Source organism: Hirundo rustica, chromosome 8, assembly GCF_015227805.2.
Source record: "Hirundo rustica isolate bHirRus1 chromosome 8, bHirRus1.pri.v3, whole genome shotgun sequence".
In the NCBI taxonomy this organism is placed as follows: Eukaryota; Metazoa; Chordata; class Aves; order Passeriformes; family Hirundinidae; genus Hirundo; species Hirundo rustica.
Window position 1 is genome coordinate 19,594,522 of NC_053457.1, and position 17,062 is coordinate 19,611,583.

At 37.7% G+C, this 17,062-nt stretch overlaps 1 protein-coding gene across 2 annotated transcripts in view; it reads left to right on the forward strand.

The window, feature by feature from the left end:
- Positions 1-303: 303 nt before the first annotated feature.
- HECTD2 (HECT domain E3 ubiquitin protein ligase 2) overlaps positions 304-17,062 on the forward strand; it is a 33,661-nt gene continuing 16,902 nt past the window's right edge. The window contains exons 1-9 of one of the 2 annotated variants that reach the window (XM_040071062.2): positions 304-540; positions 4,753-4,882; positions 9,361-9,499; positions 10,903-11,005; positions 11,862-11,951; positions 12,501-12,565; positions 13,597-13,642; positions 14,710-14,819; positions 16,233-16,381. In XM_040071062.2, the coding sequence (XP_039926996.1) occupies positions 319-540; positions 4,753-4,882; positions 9,361-9,499; positions 10,903-11,005; positions 11,862-11,951; positions 12,501-12,565; positions 13,597-13,642; positions 14,710-14,819; positions 16,233-16,381 (1,054 nt within the window). In that variant the 5' untranslated portion in view covers positions 304-318. Of the gene's footprint in view, positions 541-4,345; positions 4,452-4,752; positions 4,883-9,360; positions 9,500-10,902; positions 11,006-11,861; positions 11,952-12,500; positions 12,566-13,596; positions 13,643-14,709; positions 14,820-16,232; positions 16,382-17,062 lie in introns of those variants that run through there. The other variant, XM_040071063.2, reaches the window with a different exon arrangement.

Consider the following 17,062-nt stretch of genomic DNA (forward strand, 5'->3'; position numbering starts at 1 on the left):
CGCGGCGGCCGAGGGCTCTCCCGGGCAGCGGCTCCGGCGGCGTCTCCGCTGCGCCGCGTCCCGCGCTCCCCCAGCTCGCCGGGGCCGCGGCGGGGGCGGCCGGGCTGCGTTGCGCTGCGCTCCGCCCCGCCGTGCGGGGGTGTCTGGGCGCCCGGGAGAGGCACGGCTGCTGCAGTACCGCGGCGGCCGAGCGGAGCGGCGGAGCTGAGGCTGCCCGCGGGGGCTCCTCGGAGGGAGGAGAAGAGGAGGGCGCGGGGTCGCGGGTGCCGACGGCGCTGAGAGGCTGCTCCGAGCAGAGAGGCGGCCGGGAGCGGGACCATGTCGCTGCAGAGCCCGCCGGCTGCCGCCGAGCTGCCCCCCGGCCCCGGCGAGGGGCATCCGCCGGGCGCGGAGCTGAGCCAGGGCAGCGCCGCGGCCCCGTCGGCCGAGGAGGGCGGCGAGGAGGGGGAAGAAGAGGAAGAAGGGGAGAAGGAAAAAGAAAAGGAAAAGGAGGGAGAGAAATTGCCGCCAATCCCGTCGGCGTCCACCGCGGCTGCCGGGGTAGGACCCGTCAGCGCCCGGGCAGCCGCCCGCGGGCCCGCCTGTGTCGCTCCGTGTTCGTTTGCTGTGTTTGCCGCTTTATTTGGGAGGAGAAAGGGAAAAGGGGAAGCATCGTCTTCGTTTTCTTTCATGTTCCTTTCCGTTGAGAGGGTTTCATTCAAGTTTCTTAAAAATAACAAGTGCATCTGTAAGCAATGACATAATGAAGCTATAAATTCTCCATCCGCTTATAAGTTAACATTTTACAACGGCGTGCTCTGTCGGGTTAGTCATGACTGAGGGTTTGCAGCATTGTGAATGTTCATTAAGGGTTCTCGGGGGTGGAGGGTTTCAGCTCTAACACGCTTAATGGCAAGAGAGGTAGCTGGGAAGTACTTCTGTATTTTTAACTTTTTCTTTAAAAATATTTTCCGGTTTTTTTGTGTTGAAGCGAGGATCACAGAACGTTTTGATGAAATGGTGAATGAATAATGCAGGGAGAAAAATGGGGAAAGGATATTTGTCAGAATAACTTCATTTCAGAAACCCTTATTCAGGTTTTTAATTATACCAGAGTTGTGCTTTTCTTTCTGCTGACCATACAATTTTACAGAACATAAAATTTTCCTGGCCTGAGTTAGATATTTTATATAGCTTAACATTAGAACTTGTGGTAAGTTAATTCAGTCCAACAACAGAAGAAAAAGGTTACTAATCCTGTAGTAATAAACGAAGGAGATTTTAGTTCAGCAGTTCTGATAAGCATCTGACTTACTAGAAATTATAATTTAAATTGTCATTTATTTAAATTCATAATTTGAATTTAAAAGATTGTGCCTATAATATTTATGACTGTCAGGAAATAATTGCGATGTTAAACTAAGTAATTGTATGCAAACTGCAAACTCTCTGGAGCAATTCTGCCAATTTTATGTTTTGCCTAAACTCTTCTGAAAAACTTTCAGCTTTGTAAATGTGTCAGATGGCGCAAGATTATGTTTATTCTTGTGATTCAAATACCAATTTGGTGGGAGAAGTCTGTAATGGACGAGTGCCCAGAAGTTATTTTTACCTTTGAATATTTCCACTTTAGACTTTGAATGCCAAATGCCTGTCCCTTAGAATAAAGATACCAGCGCTGGCCTAAAATGTGTCAGGCTTAGCTCAGGTAATGAAAAATGTCTGTCCCTGGAAGGCCACGTAGAATTCCAACTACTTTAAAGAGTCAGGAAAACTTCTTTGTAGCTGGACACCGGTCGGATACTTCTGAAGTCTCGCCCACAGGCAGAAGTTGTCTAAGTGGACCTGCTAGAGAGGAGCTCAGACCTGGCTGGGTGTGGTTTCGTGCCAAGTGCAGGGCGGGGTTTGAATTTACCAAAGAGCTTTCTGTGGGGTTCAGTTGTATGTTACAGGATGGGGGGGAGAGAGTTTTGTGGAGAGATGTCATAGACTGTTACCAAAGGGGTGATAGTTTGGGTGTCAGCATTCAGATTCTGGAAAGAAACTTGTGGAAAACTAAGTAATTTGCTCCCTAATAAACAGGAACAGTTAGAGAATTCTGTAAAGGAAAAACAGTACAAAGTTACACCTCTCAAGCTATGAATGGAAGGGAAAATCCTGCTTCTTGTGCAGCCTGTTGAACTGTCAGATGCCTTTTGGAAATCTGAGTATCCTCCATGTCTTCTGCACAGGGAAGAAAACCTTTTCATTTTCACTAGTCTTTGCTTGCCATATACACAAGGGTCTTGCATAAGCAATATTAGGGCTGACACAGGATTTTCAAGAAACTTTTCTAGATGATCTTTTGTCTCTTCTGAGCAAGAAGTCTGTATGTGTTCTTTGCAAACATTTTGACTTGTTTTCACCATTTCATGTAACTTCAATAATGAAAAATAGAGTTTTATAAAGCCTAATGCTTTAGTACCTCTCCAGTCTTATGGAAGGCTTAATGCTTTGGAAAACTTCCACTAAGGAGCCAGTAGAGTTGTGGGTTATTAATATGATCTTAAAACAGGACTAAAGATTACTTTGATCCACTTACTCCGTCTAAGCATACTCATTCCTTTTGGTGGGTGGGAGGGGTATGGTGGCTGTTCAGTTTTCTGATGGCAGTGTGCTTGTAGAGTCTTAGACTCTAAAAGCTCAGTAATCTCCTACCAAATTTTAAAGTATGACACGGTGCTGTGCATTTGCCTTAGATTACTCCATTGGCGTTAACAGAGTTGCTCATTAATCAGCATGGAGTTTCCTTCCAGGGCCTCCCAATAAAGTCTTTGTCCATATGTTTGTCTAATATTGTTGGAACTGTACTTGAAACAGGATGATGGCGTTAAAGAGGGCATGCAGTTTTTGTTCTCTATGATCACTGCAAAAGGAGGTGGCAGTGAGGAGAAAGTTTTTTAAAAATTGTTCGTCTATAGTATTTCAGGGACATGGCTGGAGTAAAACCTGGGAAACTAAGTCAGTCAAAAAGGCTGTCATAATAATTTATTTAATAAAAACTATTTTTTTCAATTATCTGTGCTATCTATTCCCTATAAATCATAATTAGGCTAGTCTGTGCTTCACAGCTTTTCTGCCTGGAGCCCACATTTTGTGACAGAGCAGATTAACCTCAGATCTAGATTTGTTTAAAAGTTCTTTTTCAGTCACTGGTGTTTGTCCAGGGTCTGATTTTTCTCCAGTCATGTACCAGGTGATTTTTAAGAATCATCTTAATGATATTTCAAAGATTATAGGCTAAAAGGAAATGTTAACCTGAAAATTACACCGGTAATTACATTTTATTTTGGAATGTTTGTTGCATATAAGGGATTTGGAACTAGAAATTAAAATTTGGTAAAAGTACCAATTTTAGAAATTGTAATTGGATATTTTTAAAGCCGGAAGTCCTGATGATTGTTTGAATTTGCAATTTAGTGAGTTACAAGCCACGCAAAAATAGCTGTATGTGCCACAGTAATTTAAAATTCCTGGCAGTGTACCAGCTTGTGTACACTGTGGTGTGGTAGGCTTATGGGCTGTGTTATTACCCTTCTGGTGGATTTTCATGATGTTGTGGTGGAAGTGAAGTGCTTTTCTTAGAACTCTGACTGCATGTCTTTGTCCAAATGTATTTCTGTTAAGAGGAGAGGGAAATGTACTGGTTCAAAAATTTTGATAGGATATTACATTAATTATTCTAGAACACATATTCTCATTTGCAGAATCAAAGTTTCAATTTGTGTGGGAACATATTTCTAACTGAGAGCACAGATGCCACATATCAGGAAAATGAGTCTTTAGGTTACTGTGAGGTTGAAAATCATGTGATGTGCAGGAAGTGTGTATATATGTTTTTGAGTTGATCTGCCTTCTCCTGATATCAATTGATGATGTGAAACTGAGATGAGAATTAAAATATTCATCATGAGACTTCTGTCATCTTGGGCTAGCCTCTTAACCCCACCTGTGCTTTGCAAATTCTGAAGTAAATAACTGTATCTAGTAGCACCCAGTGCTGATTACCCAAACAGACTAATTGGCACAATCCCTTGGAAGTCTGATGTGTGATTTCCCTTCTGTTTGCTGTTAAAACACATTATCACTCAACACTTCCTAGCAGAGACTTGTGCAGGCTCCTTGGTGACAGCATGAGCAGGTGCTCAAGCAGGGAGTCATTTTTAGCACTTTGTTAACCAATGGGCAGCCTTCCTTCAGTGGCAGCAGATGCTGACCATTTGGAATCATTAGGGAGTTTTACCCAGATAGTCAGTATTGAAATTTTTTAGCAGGTTAGAATATTTGGCCCCACATTTCAAGTCTTGGGAAATTTGTCTAAATTAATTGAATGTATTAGGGTTATTTGGAAAAAGAAATATGTGACACTTTCTCTGTTTAAACTGAGCTGGATGTAATGAGAAGTATAAAAGTAGATATTAAGATACAGAAAGGTAGAATATCATTGACAGCATCCTAATTGTATTGTGTTTTCCTCACAGTAATCCAAGGATATCTTCATGTCTGCAAATGAATACTTGAGTTTTTTTAATGTAATGGAAAGGAATTTTATGGTCCCTCTCTTGAATCAATTTGAAACAAACTTGAGAATTATTATTTTTGTCTTATTCGTTTATTGCCAGTCTGATTTCAAGATAAAAGATAATTTAAGAATTCTGTGTAATACCCCACTAGGAAGATTACTCTAGTAGTAATGTATTAGCCCTTTAGAGCATACTGTCATCTTAATTACAGGGGTTGGAGGAAGGAACCAAAAATCAGTTTTCCACTTTCAGCAATTTCATCACAACTATCAACCAAAAGAAAGAAGGCATCGGAAACAGAAATTCGCCTACGCAACTTGTTATACCCAACATCAAAAATGGTAAGAGAAAAAAAGACCTGTGTTGCTTAGTTAAGAAGATGCTCAATTTTCTGCCAGTATTTGTCTTGTTGTAGTGCCAGGAAATCTAGAAATCTAGATTTCATTAAATTGCGCTGTGTTGTCCATTGTACAGGCAGTGATATATGATAGCCCGTCCTCAGTAGAGATTGTGTCATAGAGACAAGTTGGATAAGAAAAAGCAAATAGACCTGGGGGATGAAATAACCATCTGAAGTTTTACAGGAAAGGTACTGATTCAGCAGTCTATCTGCAGATATTCTTTGTCTAGCTGCAATCAGGCAGTGTCTCTAGAAATTGTCAGAACTTTAGAGAAAATTGGTTTTTTGCCATATGAAGGACGGTGGGAATGAGGCAAGCATAAAGCTTTTAAGAGAGACAGTTGCTAAGAGGTGGTGTTTTTCAATGAAGATGAAGGCCAGTGTTGGCAAAAAATAAAATGCACAGGCAAAAATTGGTTCTGGAGAGCTTTATAAGTGAGAAGGAAGGTTGTTGTGCTGTGATGAGGTAACAATACTTGATGGAAAGATAAAAAGTGTAGTAGCTCTGTATTCAGTGTGGTAGACTAGAATCATGAAGCCTAGATAAGATGATGTTGTGGTTAGACCTGGAATTTTTATTAGGCTTTTGGGTTAGGAATTTCTGCAATTGGGAACTTCTCATAAAAGACTCTACAGACATTTGTCAGGTTTGTATTATCTTGTCTCTGAGCAAGACCTTCAGGCTTATGGTGCTGTGGTTCACTAAGTCTTTATAGCACTCAGTGAATTAGAGGTAAGAAAGAGACTGCAGTGAGAAATCTCAGTAGTGTGACTTTGAAACAGAACTGTTGACAAGTATTGTCAATTTCAAAGTTGTGCAGAAAGCTGATTTATAACTTGCAGCATTAGATTATTACTAAAACTAATCTTTTATTAGTCCTATCGTCTATACTACAAAATTGAAAGTCAGTGCAAGACTTTTTTTTAAGCAGTTTTTTTACGGGGTAAAGAGGCGCTTTCTACTTCCAAACCAAGGGCAATCATCGAAACACAAAAAGTTTGAATGATACCTCAAGCAGGATTTTTTTGCTTAGTTCAAACTGCTTTGTACTACACAAAGGAAACCACTGGAGTGTCTGGAGATGGCCAGTAAAGAATTCTCCCACCATGGCATAACATACCAAAAATCTGCTTCTTCCCTGACCCACGCTCCTTTTTTTTTTGGTATCTGGCAAGAATGATAAACTCTAAATACCACTCTCTTGAAGTGCCCTCAATTTTGCTGCAAATAGTGCTGTCCCAGTTGTAATTACTGCCTCCAAAGTACTTAGTTGTTAATATTTGCTGCACTAAAGTGTGGCAATATTTATTATAGTCAAAGATACGTTGAAGTAAAATTGGGCAGATGCTGTGGTAGTTTCAGGGTCAGAGTAACCTGCCTATATAAAACCAGACTATTTTTAGTAACAGTCAAAGGTGAATTCAAAATATTTTGAGGCAGTATGTGTATTTTATGGAGAAGTCAGCCATTTAAACAAATTTATCAGTTAAAAATGCTGGTTTTGCTAATCTGGCATTCAAGAATAATGCTTGGTTGGTGTTTGGGTTTATCTATACATGTGATGTCTCTGAACACGTGTAGCTCTGTGTGTATATATATAGGTGCATATACTCGTAATACTTCAGGTTCAAAGAACATTAATTTCATTGAAAACAAGGGTGTAAAAAAGCTAATGCTGGTAAATCCAGCATGAAAAACAGGGAGATGTTTTTGTGCTACATAGCTGCCACATATAATGAGTCTTCTAATTTAACAATGATCTGGAATGAAATTAATATACTAAATAGATTGTTCTAGTTATTTGCTAATGTTACAAGTACAGTAAGTTTTGTTTGCTTTATCTTCTGTGAAAATCTTCATCAGCCAGAAGCTGTGTTGGTCACCATGAAAATAATTGCAGTATTTAGTTAGCCTGAACTTCCCTGGACTATCCAATTCTACTTTGCATCAATGAGATTTTCTTCACCAAAGTTTCTGATCATTCTTTAAGCAGTCATGCGTTGCTGAATCTTTTTACTTGAAGTAGCTGGGCAAGAAGCCAGAAATTACTGTTTTTTCTTGTCTTGTAATATTGTGTTATTGCTGTTTATCAACTCAATACATAAAGTTTCCCATTTCTACTCAATGAAACTCAAATGAGTTTCATTAGTAATCTTAATTAGTATTCTTTACTGGCAGAAGAGCAAATAACTCTATGTACAAATAAACTTGAATAATGACAAACATACTGAAGTTGACCATATGTGCTGAAGATACTATTAAAAATGAATTTTAGTATATGTAAATTAAACTGCATATATTTGAAAGAAAATTGCATTGCTGACAGGGTGCAAGTTATCAGCTTAGCACCTGCAGCCTCAATTTGAAAATTTACTCAATTTACTGAATTGAGAAGCAGCCTCTGCAGGCAGATGTCTCTTCTACGCATGTAGAAAGAATATTTTCCTCATTTCAGTGTGTTTGGCTAGCTACATCTCAGTGTTTAATCCATTTAAAACTGAGAAGACAGAATGAGAGTAAAATCCAAGATCTTGTTATTTTCAGAGTATAAAATTAAGACAAATTCTTAGATACTTTAAAATCAGTCCATTCTGCTTTCAGAGAATGATGTTCAATACCAGAACATTTGTATGGTTGGATTGTTTGGTACCTTGACTTGGATTGATTTATTGTCTGTGTGTCTGCTTTATTTTTTTTAATTACTACTCCTATCTTAAAATAGTTAAAATTCTAGCTGTGAGAATGGACAAGATTCCATAATCAGTGATCGATACCATCCTCAGTGGATTGATGGCAGTTCTGATCTGTTATTTCATGAATGGTGGCTGAGTGAAGTCATGACAGTGTCTCTGTCATGAGCATGGGTGAAAAAAAATCTGCTTTTGGATTCATGGCACTTTTTTAGCATCTGTTTCCCTGCTGTGATAAATGGAGTAGGCAGCAGTATAGTGATACCACTTTGATGTTTAGTTAATTAAAAAAACCCAAATCTTCAAAAAGGCTTAGAGGGGTCTTAGACAATTTGTAGAGGATTTTCATTAAATATGTGTGACATTTGAGGACACTTTTATTTTACGCAGTGTCTTTTATCACAAACATATGTCACAATTCATGTAAATTCTTTTGAAAATGAGCAGCATAAATCAGTCTGTAAAAGAGTTTGAGGATGTTTGTGAAGACACTGTCAATATGAGTGTTGGAAATGCCATGGAAATATTTTTTTCATGTTTTGGGTGGGCTTACCTTGGCTGACTGCCAGATACCCACCAACCTGCTCTGTGGCTTCTCCCCCTCAACAGGACACGGGGAGAAAATAAGCTGAAAAAGCTCATGGCTTAGGACTGGGAGTACACTTTCCAATTATTTTTATTGGCAGAACAGGCTGGAGGATATTAATCTATTGCCAGTTAAACAAAACAGAAACAAAACTCAAAACACCTTCTCCTTCCCTGATTACTACATCTTCCCTTATCCTCAACTTCTCTCCAATTCTTCCAGCAGCCTGATCAGGCATGGGCTCTCCAGTGGCTGCAGGGGGACTCTGCTGCAGACCCTGGAGCACCTCCTCCTTCTTCTTTTCCACTCACGTGGCTGTCTGTAGGGTAGTTTCTTTCCTTTTCTTTCCTTCCTTTTTTTTTTAATCCCTCCTCTCTCTCAGCTGCTGCGCAGTTTTTTGACCCTTTCCTAAATATATTGTCACAGGGTTGCTACTAGTGTCACTGCTGGGCTCAGCTTTGGCCGGTAATGGGTGTGTTTTGGAGCTGTGTTGGACACAGAGGCAGCCTTATCTCTCCTCTCACAGTAGCTGCACTGTTGCCAAGTCTTGCCACACTAATCTGATCAAATATTCTCAGATCAAATCGAAAGGAAGGACTAGAATAGAAAGACCTTGGCAAAGCACTGCCAGTTGTACTAGAGTAGGCCGCCAGATTTATTGAGAAGTGTTCAAAGATGCTTCTGTTTCACCACTAATTCTCTGTAAGACCAAAAAAAAAAAAAAAAAACCCCAGCCTTTCCCATTTGTTTTTTTGGAGAGATTCTTTATGGAAGCTGCAGATGATCCACAGTCATCTCTAGCTAAAATTCTGTATCACAGTGTAGAAAAATGAATTTTTGTCCTTGTATGATAGTTGGACTTTGGTATGGTTGTGCGTGAGATTTTTCTTAGCTGTAAGGAGCACCAGTGTTGCAGTTTGCATATTAAATATTTACCATTTATATTGGAAATACAATAATGGGCAACACTGCTATTTTTATTAGTTAGCCAAATTTTCCATCATATCTGCATGTGCGCATGGTAAGAAAAGTACTTTTTAAAAGAATTGGAATCAAACACTTAGAGTTTCCTTTTTTTCCTAGTACCCCAATTTACTTGTGTTGGATGCATTGTATTTACTCTTCTTTACCTTTCTTTTAAGGGAGAGACTTACCACCTCTTTGCCTCGATGTACGGCAAAAGCAGCGCATGTCTATGGATATGTTACCCCAAGAACTGAAAGCACCATTTCCTCCTGAACCTTCCCTTCCAATTCGAACCAAAACTGTGAAAGATTTTCAGTAAGTTATACTGGTGTTCCTAGAAGGGTTCTTCCTTCCTTTCTTTGGAGTTCTTTTCATTTTGACCTAATTCATACGTTTAATTTTGTTGATCTCTAATGAGGAAACAGTTTCAGTAAGACTGGCAAGGAGTTAGTCTGGGTATGACGGTGGGACTGATAACTCTGTTACTGTGAAAACTATCAAAACATGTTTTCTACCTTGAAATGTTCTTCCACACAAAAAATGGCAAAACATATGCTTCAGAATTAGAAATGCAGTGAATGTTTGGTTTTGGATAAGAATATCTATGGCTTATTGTGGCTGGCAAATCCCTTGCAGTCTTAGAGGTTTTGGTTGTACTGTTATATCTCTTCCCCTTTTGAAATGTTGTGCTTCCAGGGAGCAAAAGGAACTCTTTTTGATTATTCAGTGTGTATTTGGTGGGAAAGAAAAAGAGGTATAAAGAAAAATTTGCAAAGAGGTGATCCTTTGCTGGTATTCAGGTGATCCAAAGAGCTCATTTTTTTCCATATTCAGATTTTTGTATCTATTGACTCTTGCCTCTAGACAACCTGTGGCACTGTTCTTAAAAAAAACTCCTTCCTTATATCTCATCTAAATCAACCCTCCTGCAGGTTAAAGCCATTAGCCCTTGTCCTGTCCATTTGAATCCCCAGCTGTGAGCCCCTACCACCTCTCCATTTCCCCTCTCCCACAGTTGCCCTCCTCCAGGCAGGGATAGGTCCTTCTCAGTTGGATCTGGCAGCTGCTCCTTGTGCTGAGCTGCGTTTGGATTTCCCCATGCTGAGGATTTCTTGCACAGCCTGCAGCAAAGCAAGAGGAAGCAGCTTCCAGCCTTGCCCAAGTCCAGGTAGATGTTATCATTCTTCCATCATTCAACAGCACTGTAACCCTACTGTAGAAGGCCACTAAATTTGTCAGGTACAATTTACCCTTAGTAAAGCCACATTGACTGTCATCAGTGACCACCTTTTCATGTGCCTGAGATTAAGTTCTTTGTGAAAACTTTTAAAATAAATAAAATTTTGAAGAAATTCTAGGGAATTTGAGTAGTTTAGGAGCCCTTATACTTAAATTGAACTGAGAAACTTTATCATGTCAGTGTAGCTGCAGCTTCTGTTCTATTCTGCTAATTATTTGTCCTAACACACTGAACTGTGACATTGTGAATTAACATTTTGAATAAAAGTCATTGCTCAGGTGTATCAAACACAAACTATGCTTTTGTTCTCTTATAATGCCATGATCTTTAAATGACAAGGAGAGGTTAGAAAGATAGGGATATTATGCTTGTCTTCTAAGTGTGCTTAGTGAGAAAAGCTTAAAGTTACAGTGCATTTTAAAGTCTAAGTGGCTGGAACAATCAAACTATTACCATTATTTGAATATATTTTCTCTAGGGATGATATGGAAAAGTCGAAGGCATCGGGAGATTGGAAAGCTGTACATAATTTTTATTCGACAACTTTTGATTCTTTCTTGGAGATAAATGCTGCATTTAAGGTATAAAATAATTCCTAATACTGTTTAGTAATTGCAGTGCTTTGTGTATCTTCAAAATATTTCCAAAAATATCTGTTAAAGGCTTTCAGCCAGGTATTCAAGGCCACTAAGATCATTTTGTCATGATCTCACCTGCCTTTTGTTGACAATCTGTTGTTGCATTGATTTATTGATTCCAGTTTAAGCAATTATATTTCAAGTTTGTGGAGCTTTAAAATTCCAGTATGTAGTTTGTGTGTATGACACAGTGACTGTGTAGGTACTTTCTACACTAGTTACAATTTTAAAACCTCCAAGCTAATGCGGTGGCCTAGGCAAATCTGGAAACAGAAATTCCCTATCCCTAAAAAAAAGTGTGGTACGGACTATGGTATAGCTGTTTGTGTGCTATGATGACATGGATTTCCTAGGGAACAGTTGTATTTGTGTTTCTGAGTTCATGCTAAATTATTATTACCTGCCTATTATAGAGCAAAATGTGCATATGATATTTAATATGGATAATAGGGTCTGAGCCTGGATCAAATAACCTGTGACCTTTCGTTATTTAGCAAATATTGAATGTTTAAAGTTTTGCCTTTGTCTGATAACTGATCAACAACAAAGATGAAAGTTCAATGCAATTGATTATTTGAAAACTTCTTACATTTTTAAAATAGAATGACAACATGAATATGTGTAGGATTACTATTGCTTTGCTCTGTCTTTAGCATACTAATTAAGGAAACTTATATTCCTGGGTTTTGATAAGAAAATATTTATATCTGAGCATGATTTCCTAAGCTTGCTGTTAACTTACATTTTCAAAGATAGCTCTAAAATATTCAAAATGCTTCATGTATTATCTAAATTACAGAAAGATACCAATTCTCCATTTAATACCATTGAGGACTCTGGAATCGATGCAAAATTTGTGAATGTTGTCTATGATGCCTTATTAAATACTGTAAGTAAAAAAAAAAAAATCATGTTTTATACCATTTATACCAAGTTTTTCCCAGATAGGCATGATTTCTGAAGAATCTCTCAAAACATACTTTAAATGATCCCACGAGAATTGTCATAGAATCATGACAGCTTCTCTAGTAAAAGCAGAGGAAATTTTTCCTACTAGTAAAGCATAGTTTATATTGTGGTAGTTCTTAAAGACTGCATATCTTGGAGATATTACATTGCTGTGATGGGACTGCATGGTGGGAAATAAAGTAAATGTGAGGATGGGGATAGTAAAAAAAGTAGGTCCTGTATATAAAGGACAGGAGTAGTTTAGAAACTATATTTACAGGGTTTAAGTGTTGAAAGGCACCATTTGGCACAGCCCCACACTCAGCTATTACGTCTGTCAGGAAGATATTTAGGAGCTCAGCATCGTAACACAGAAGATTTCTTAGCTGTCTTGAAATGCAAGCAAAGCAAACTTGCTTGTTTGTACAATATCTTATATTGAATATGTATAATTACTTCAAATATGATTTTTCCTCTCCTTTTTTCATAGCCTCAAGATGTTCAGAAGTCAGTCCTAAAAGGAATAATTAATGGTCTCCTGCAAGAATGGACAGGGTAATTATAATAAATGTTTGCATCCGTGCTGTGCCAGCACTTAAATCTGCTATATGTTTTATCTTTATTGTTTTAGGCAAAGAAGGAAAATGTGATGCAACTTATTTGATACATAAGAACTTAATTATGTTTAGCAAATCTGCTGAAATGCATCTTTAACTCTGTAAGCTGGTATTAAACCTCTGAGAGGCAGATCCATACCTAGCCATGCATTCCATCACCAAATCTCAGCTTACTTGTTGCCAGGGCAACTTTGGACATTTTAATTGTGAGATGAATTAAGGAATTTAACTAGGGTAAAACTTACTCTCATTGTCCACCCCTCAACAGCCACTTGGACAATTCCCTGATCCACAGTTTGCTTCATAATACTGTTGGTGTGTGACAGCACCACAGAAAGAGCAATGCAGGATGCAGAAGGGGATAGCCCAAAAGCAGGAAGGTTTTTGGAGATGACAACATCTTAGCATGAAGTAATAGAAGTGAAAATGCATAGTGTAATTCATAAAAAGGTATAGCAAGAGACAGTGGCTGGTTGTAACTCACATGTGACCCAGGTCTTGGCTACCCCGTTCTCCAACTTACACTGCTTTTTGTGCTGTTGCTGCCTGTATTCGTGGTTATGTAAAAGCCTTGGTAAAAGCGAAGAAGTGCAGAGGCTGCAGTGGTAGAAGTGTATGGAGACTTCTTGCAGGAAATATCAAAAAGCAAATCAACTCCTTTATGGTGTCACTTGAGATAGAAAATAATGCATAATTCCCTCTTTGAAACACCTCTGACTCTTCAGTTCTGACCTTTTGTTGGCCTTCTGTCATGTTTTAAAAAGACAGATAATAAATAGCCTGCTGCCTTTAGAGAATTACCAGAAATTGTAAATGTTGTTTTCCGTTTTTGAGAGCAGTGAAGATTCTTAAATATGGTATTCTATACATATTTGCAAAGCAAAATAAAATCATCCATTATTTCATGACTCTTAATGTTTTTAAATCATGGATCCATATGGTTCTCTTTATTATTTCATTTGTTCATAGGCCACGAACAAAAGATGATCTTAGAGCATATTGTATACTTTTGCAGGTAAGAAAAATACAGGTTTTTAATCTCAGTAAGTGTCTGCTTAACTTATAATCTATAAACCAGTATACTGTGCAAACAAGATAGTTTGTATAGCTGAGATACTTCACATCCAATTTCCTGTTGTAAGAATGTATTAAAATATGGAAAAAGTGTAATGCATGATGGGAATGGGAGCTTAATGGAAGACAGTTGATGGGGAAAGCTTGCATAGATTAAAACTATGCACTAATAGACAAATTATTGTTTCCTTTTATTTTCTGGGTTGAAAGAATAAACATTCTACGTACTTATTTGTTCATATGCTGTCCTTATTCCCGGATTTGCTTTATTAGGATACTGTGACTCTGAAAGTTTTAGTATATGTGCTGTAACTCTCCAAGTGTTGCATTTTATCCAGTCAGTCTGGCTGACTTTCTCCAGTCTATCTGGTTACAATGTCTGATTTCTGTCTGTGGTCACCTCTTACCTCTGCTGCTATAATTAGCTTGCATTTGTTGCAGATTTCCCCTTTATGTTTTGGTAGTGTACCTAACACCTCTGCGCACAAGGAGCAGTTTCTGATTTGAGAATTTCAAATGGCAATTTAATTTATTGAGACAATAGTTTTCTTCTCTGGGGTGGTATATACTAGCTGTGAATTTAAAAGAATGTCTCCTGCTGAAACAAGGGAATGTGTGAACACATGGAATAGAGGGAAAGTCAGTTTGGATGGATATGGGATAGACAGGAGCTATAGGAATTTGTATTACTGATAGAAAAACACATCACTTAGAGGAGAGTAGTTTGTGTTAGAATGTAAAGAATAATCCAGAATATTGAATACTGCCTGTGGGCTTTCTTTTGGGGAAAAAAAAAATCATACTTTTACAATACAGCAGTTTTGTATTTTTTATTTGGCTAGAAGTTGTGAGTTGTTTTTTCCAATAGTTTTACCACTGTCACAGCTATTTTGTGAACTACTTTCCTGTGTTATTGTACTGGCAACAACAAACATAAGAAAAAATCCTAATGACTTTTTTCCCTTTGTGCAGTTTATTAACCTAACACCTTTTTTTAATCTTTTTCAGAATCCTCAATTTAGTAACACTTCTACTTATGTCATCTATGCTCACTTGCTAAGACAGATAGCAGCCTTAACAGAAGCTGACCATCATTTCCTAGTGCACTGGTCTAAAAAGTAAAAAAAAAACCAAAACCCCACATTACAAATTCCATTTCTAGGATTACAATTGTTACTGTATTTCCATTGATGTTGACTGTTTTATAAATTACATGAAAGTTAATTTAATTGACTAAAGAGATTGCTTTTGTTGCTTTCAAATACATGTGGACATAGTCCACTAAGTGATACTGATTTATAGATGCAAAATGTGTTTAATGCATAAAAATTATTATATTTATGCAAAAAAAGCCTTAATTACAAAAATGACTTATCAGAGTTATTTTTTGATAACACATGCGAAATAACTAATGTGTAAATTTTTCGTTATATGTTTACATGGTATTATTAAAACCAACATCTTTATGATCTTTGTTTAAATAAAGTTTTATCTTGCATAACTCTCAAAAGATACTGTAATGTTGCTGTAATGTACAGAAACCAAAAAGGAACTAGAGTCCTGGCTTTCTAGTGTAACAGAGGTGGTGAGAGGGTGTGGTTAGGGCATTAGATTTGTAATTGATTGAAATAATTCTAATAGCACCTCACTAAAAAGTCATATGGGGTTAACTGCCCAAAGCGCAGCTCCTAAGCTGGTATGCATATTGCCTTCCATGCCCTGACTGAGCAAGAAGTTTAGTTTGAGGTAAAAACAAAGTTTGGCCAAATTTGCAATTTCAAAATCTCCTAGCAAATCTTAATTAAGGATTTTCTTCTCTGCAAGGATGGTAATTCAATTTCCCTCCCCTTCTCTATGTCCAGATTTGCTTAAAATTGTGGTAAAATATTACTTCATTGGTACTGCGTTTACAAATGAGGTTTCCACTTTTGGTTAAGGATGCAGTAGACACATCAATGCTTTTAGTCTTAAAGCATGCATTCAAAATGAAACCATTAAAATAGGAGAGCTCTTGTTTAGAAAAGGGTATTTTAACATGCATATACATATATGTGTGTTGTGCTATTATGGAAGTGGTGTAGCATGTAATTTAAAATGTGCACATGGCACAAGTATCTGAAGCATATGCCACTTTTTGTTTAAAAGAATCATGTATCTCAAAATAAATCAGAATTTCTCAGTGTTCAGAGTGTGGAGTGAAATAGATAATGATTTTTGTTTTGTTTACTAAAAGTCAAGAACAGATAATGATGCTGTTGCTCTATTTTTATTCTTCCACAGACTTAAACAGCATAGTTAGGGGTTCACTGAAGAGAATTACCATGTGTCAATATTTAAAAGCATGCTTCAAACATTACATTTGGATTTTTGTTTTTATGTACAGGACAGAAGTATTTAAAAATAATTTAAACAATTAAAATAGAATTTTAAAAATTTAATGAAGCGGTTTTTTTGAAAAGCATTGATATTTGATAACAAACTCTAGTGTAGAGAGTGATCACATGAGAGTAAGTGCAGCATGTTTGTTTTAGGATTTCACAGAAGAGGTTCAAGCAGGTGGTGGACAGGTTACTGCAGTTTATTTCTTTACGGCTGTTTCCTGCAAAACCTGAAGAGTTTCCACCAATGGTGAAATGTACCTGGTGGATTCCATCAGCAACAAAAGTCCTGGCTTTATTTAGTAGGTATTTTTCTTGAACTGTGTAGGCATATATATGTTTTAATATGTATATTTTGTGTGTATATAGGGTTTGTTTTATAGATACACACACATATTGGGAGAGGATAGTTTTTACTGCTCCTTTTCTGGGGGAGAGTAATAACAATGGTGGCACAGTACAAACTACAATAAAATGCTAAAATGTAGTAAACGAGAGTCTTTTTTTGGTAAGTCTTCCTACTTGTTTTCCAGTCGAGGATAATTGCTATGCAGAGTTTTCCTGTGATAACAACTGGAGATTGTTCAAACAGAAATCCACAAAAGTAACCAACGGTTAAGGTTTCCCTTAGATTTATAGGAGAAACTGTCTTAAACAGAATTTCTTCTGTAACTCACCTACCCCCACAGAACTATTTAGCCTCTAAAGGAAAGTAGGCAATGCATGTGCCTCTTGCATCCAAAACTACACCTTAAAAAAAGTAAATACCTGCTCAGTTCAACAGAGCACAGCAAATTTGACTACTGCAGATGTGAACCTTCTCAATTGCTGCCAAATGATGATTAGAGCACTTTCTCGTTTTTAGGATGTAAAACCACCAAATGAAAATTAAAATTGGAATTAAGATGTTTCACTGTCATACTTTTCAATACTTCACTTAAGCAGAAGTTTTAAAACTTCTACTTAAAAGTGTTCTGCACATT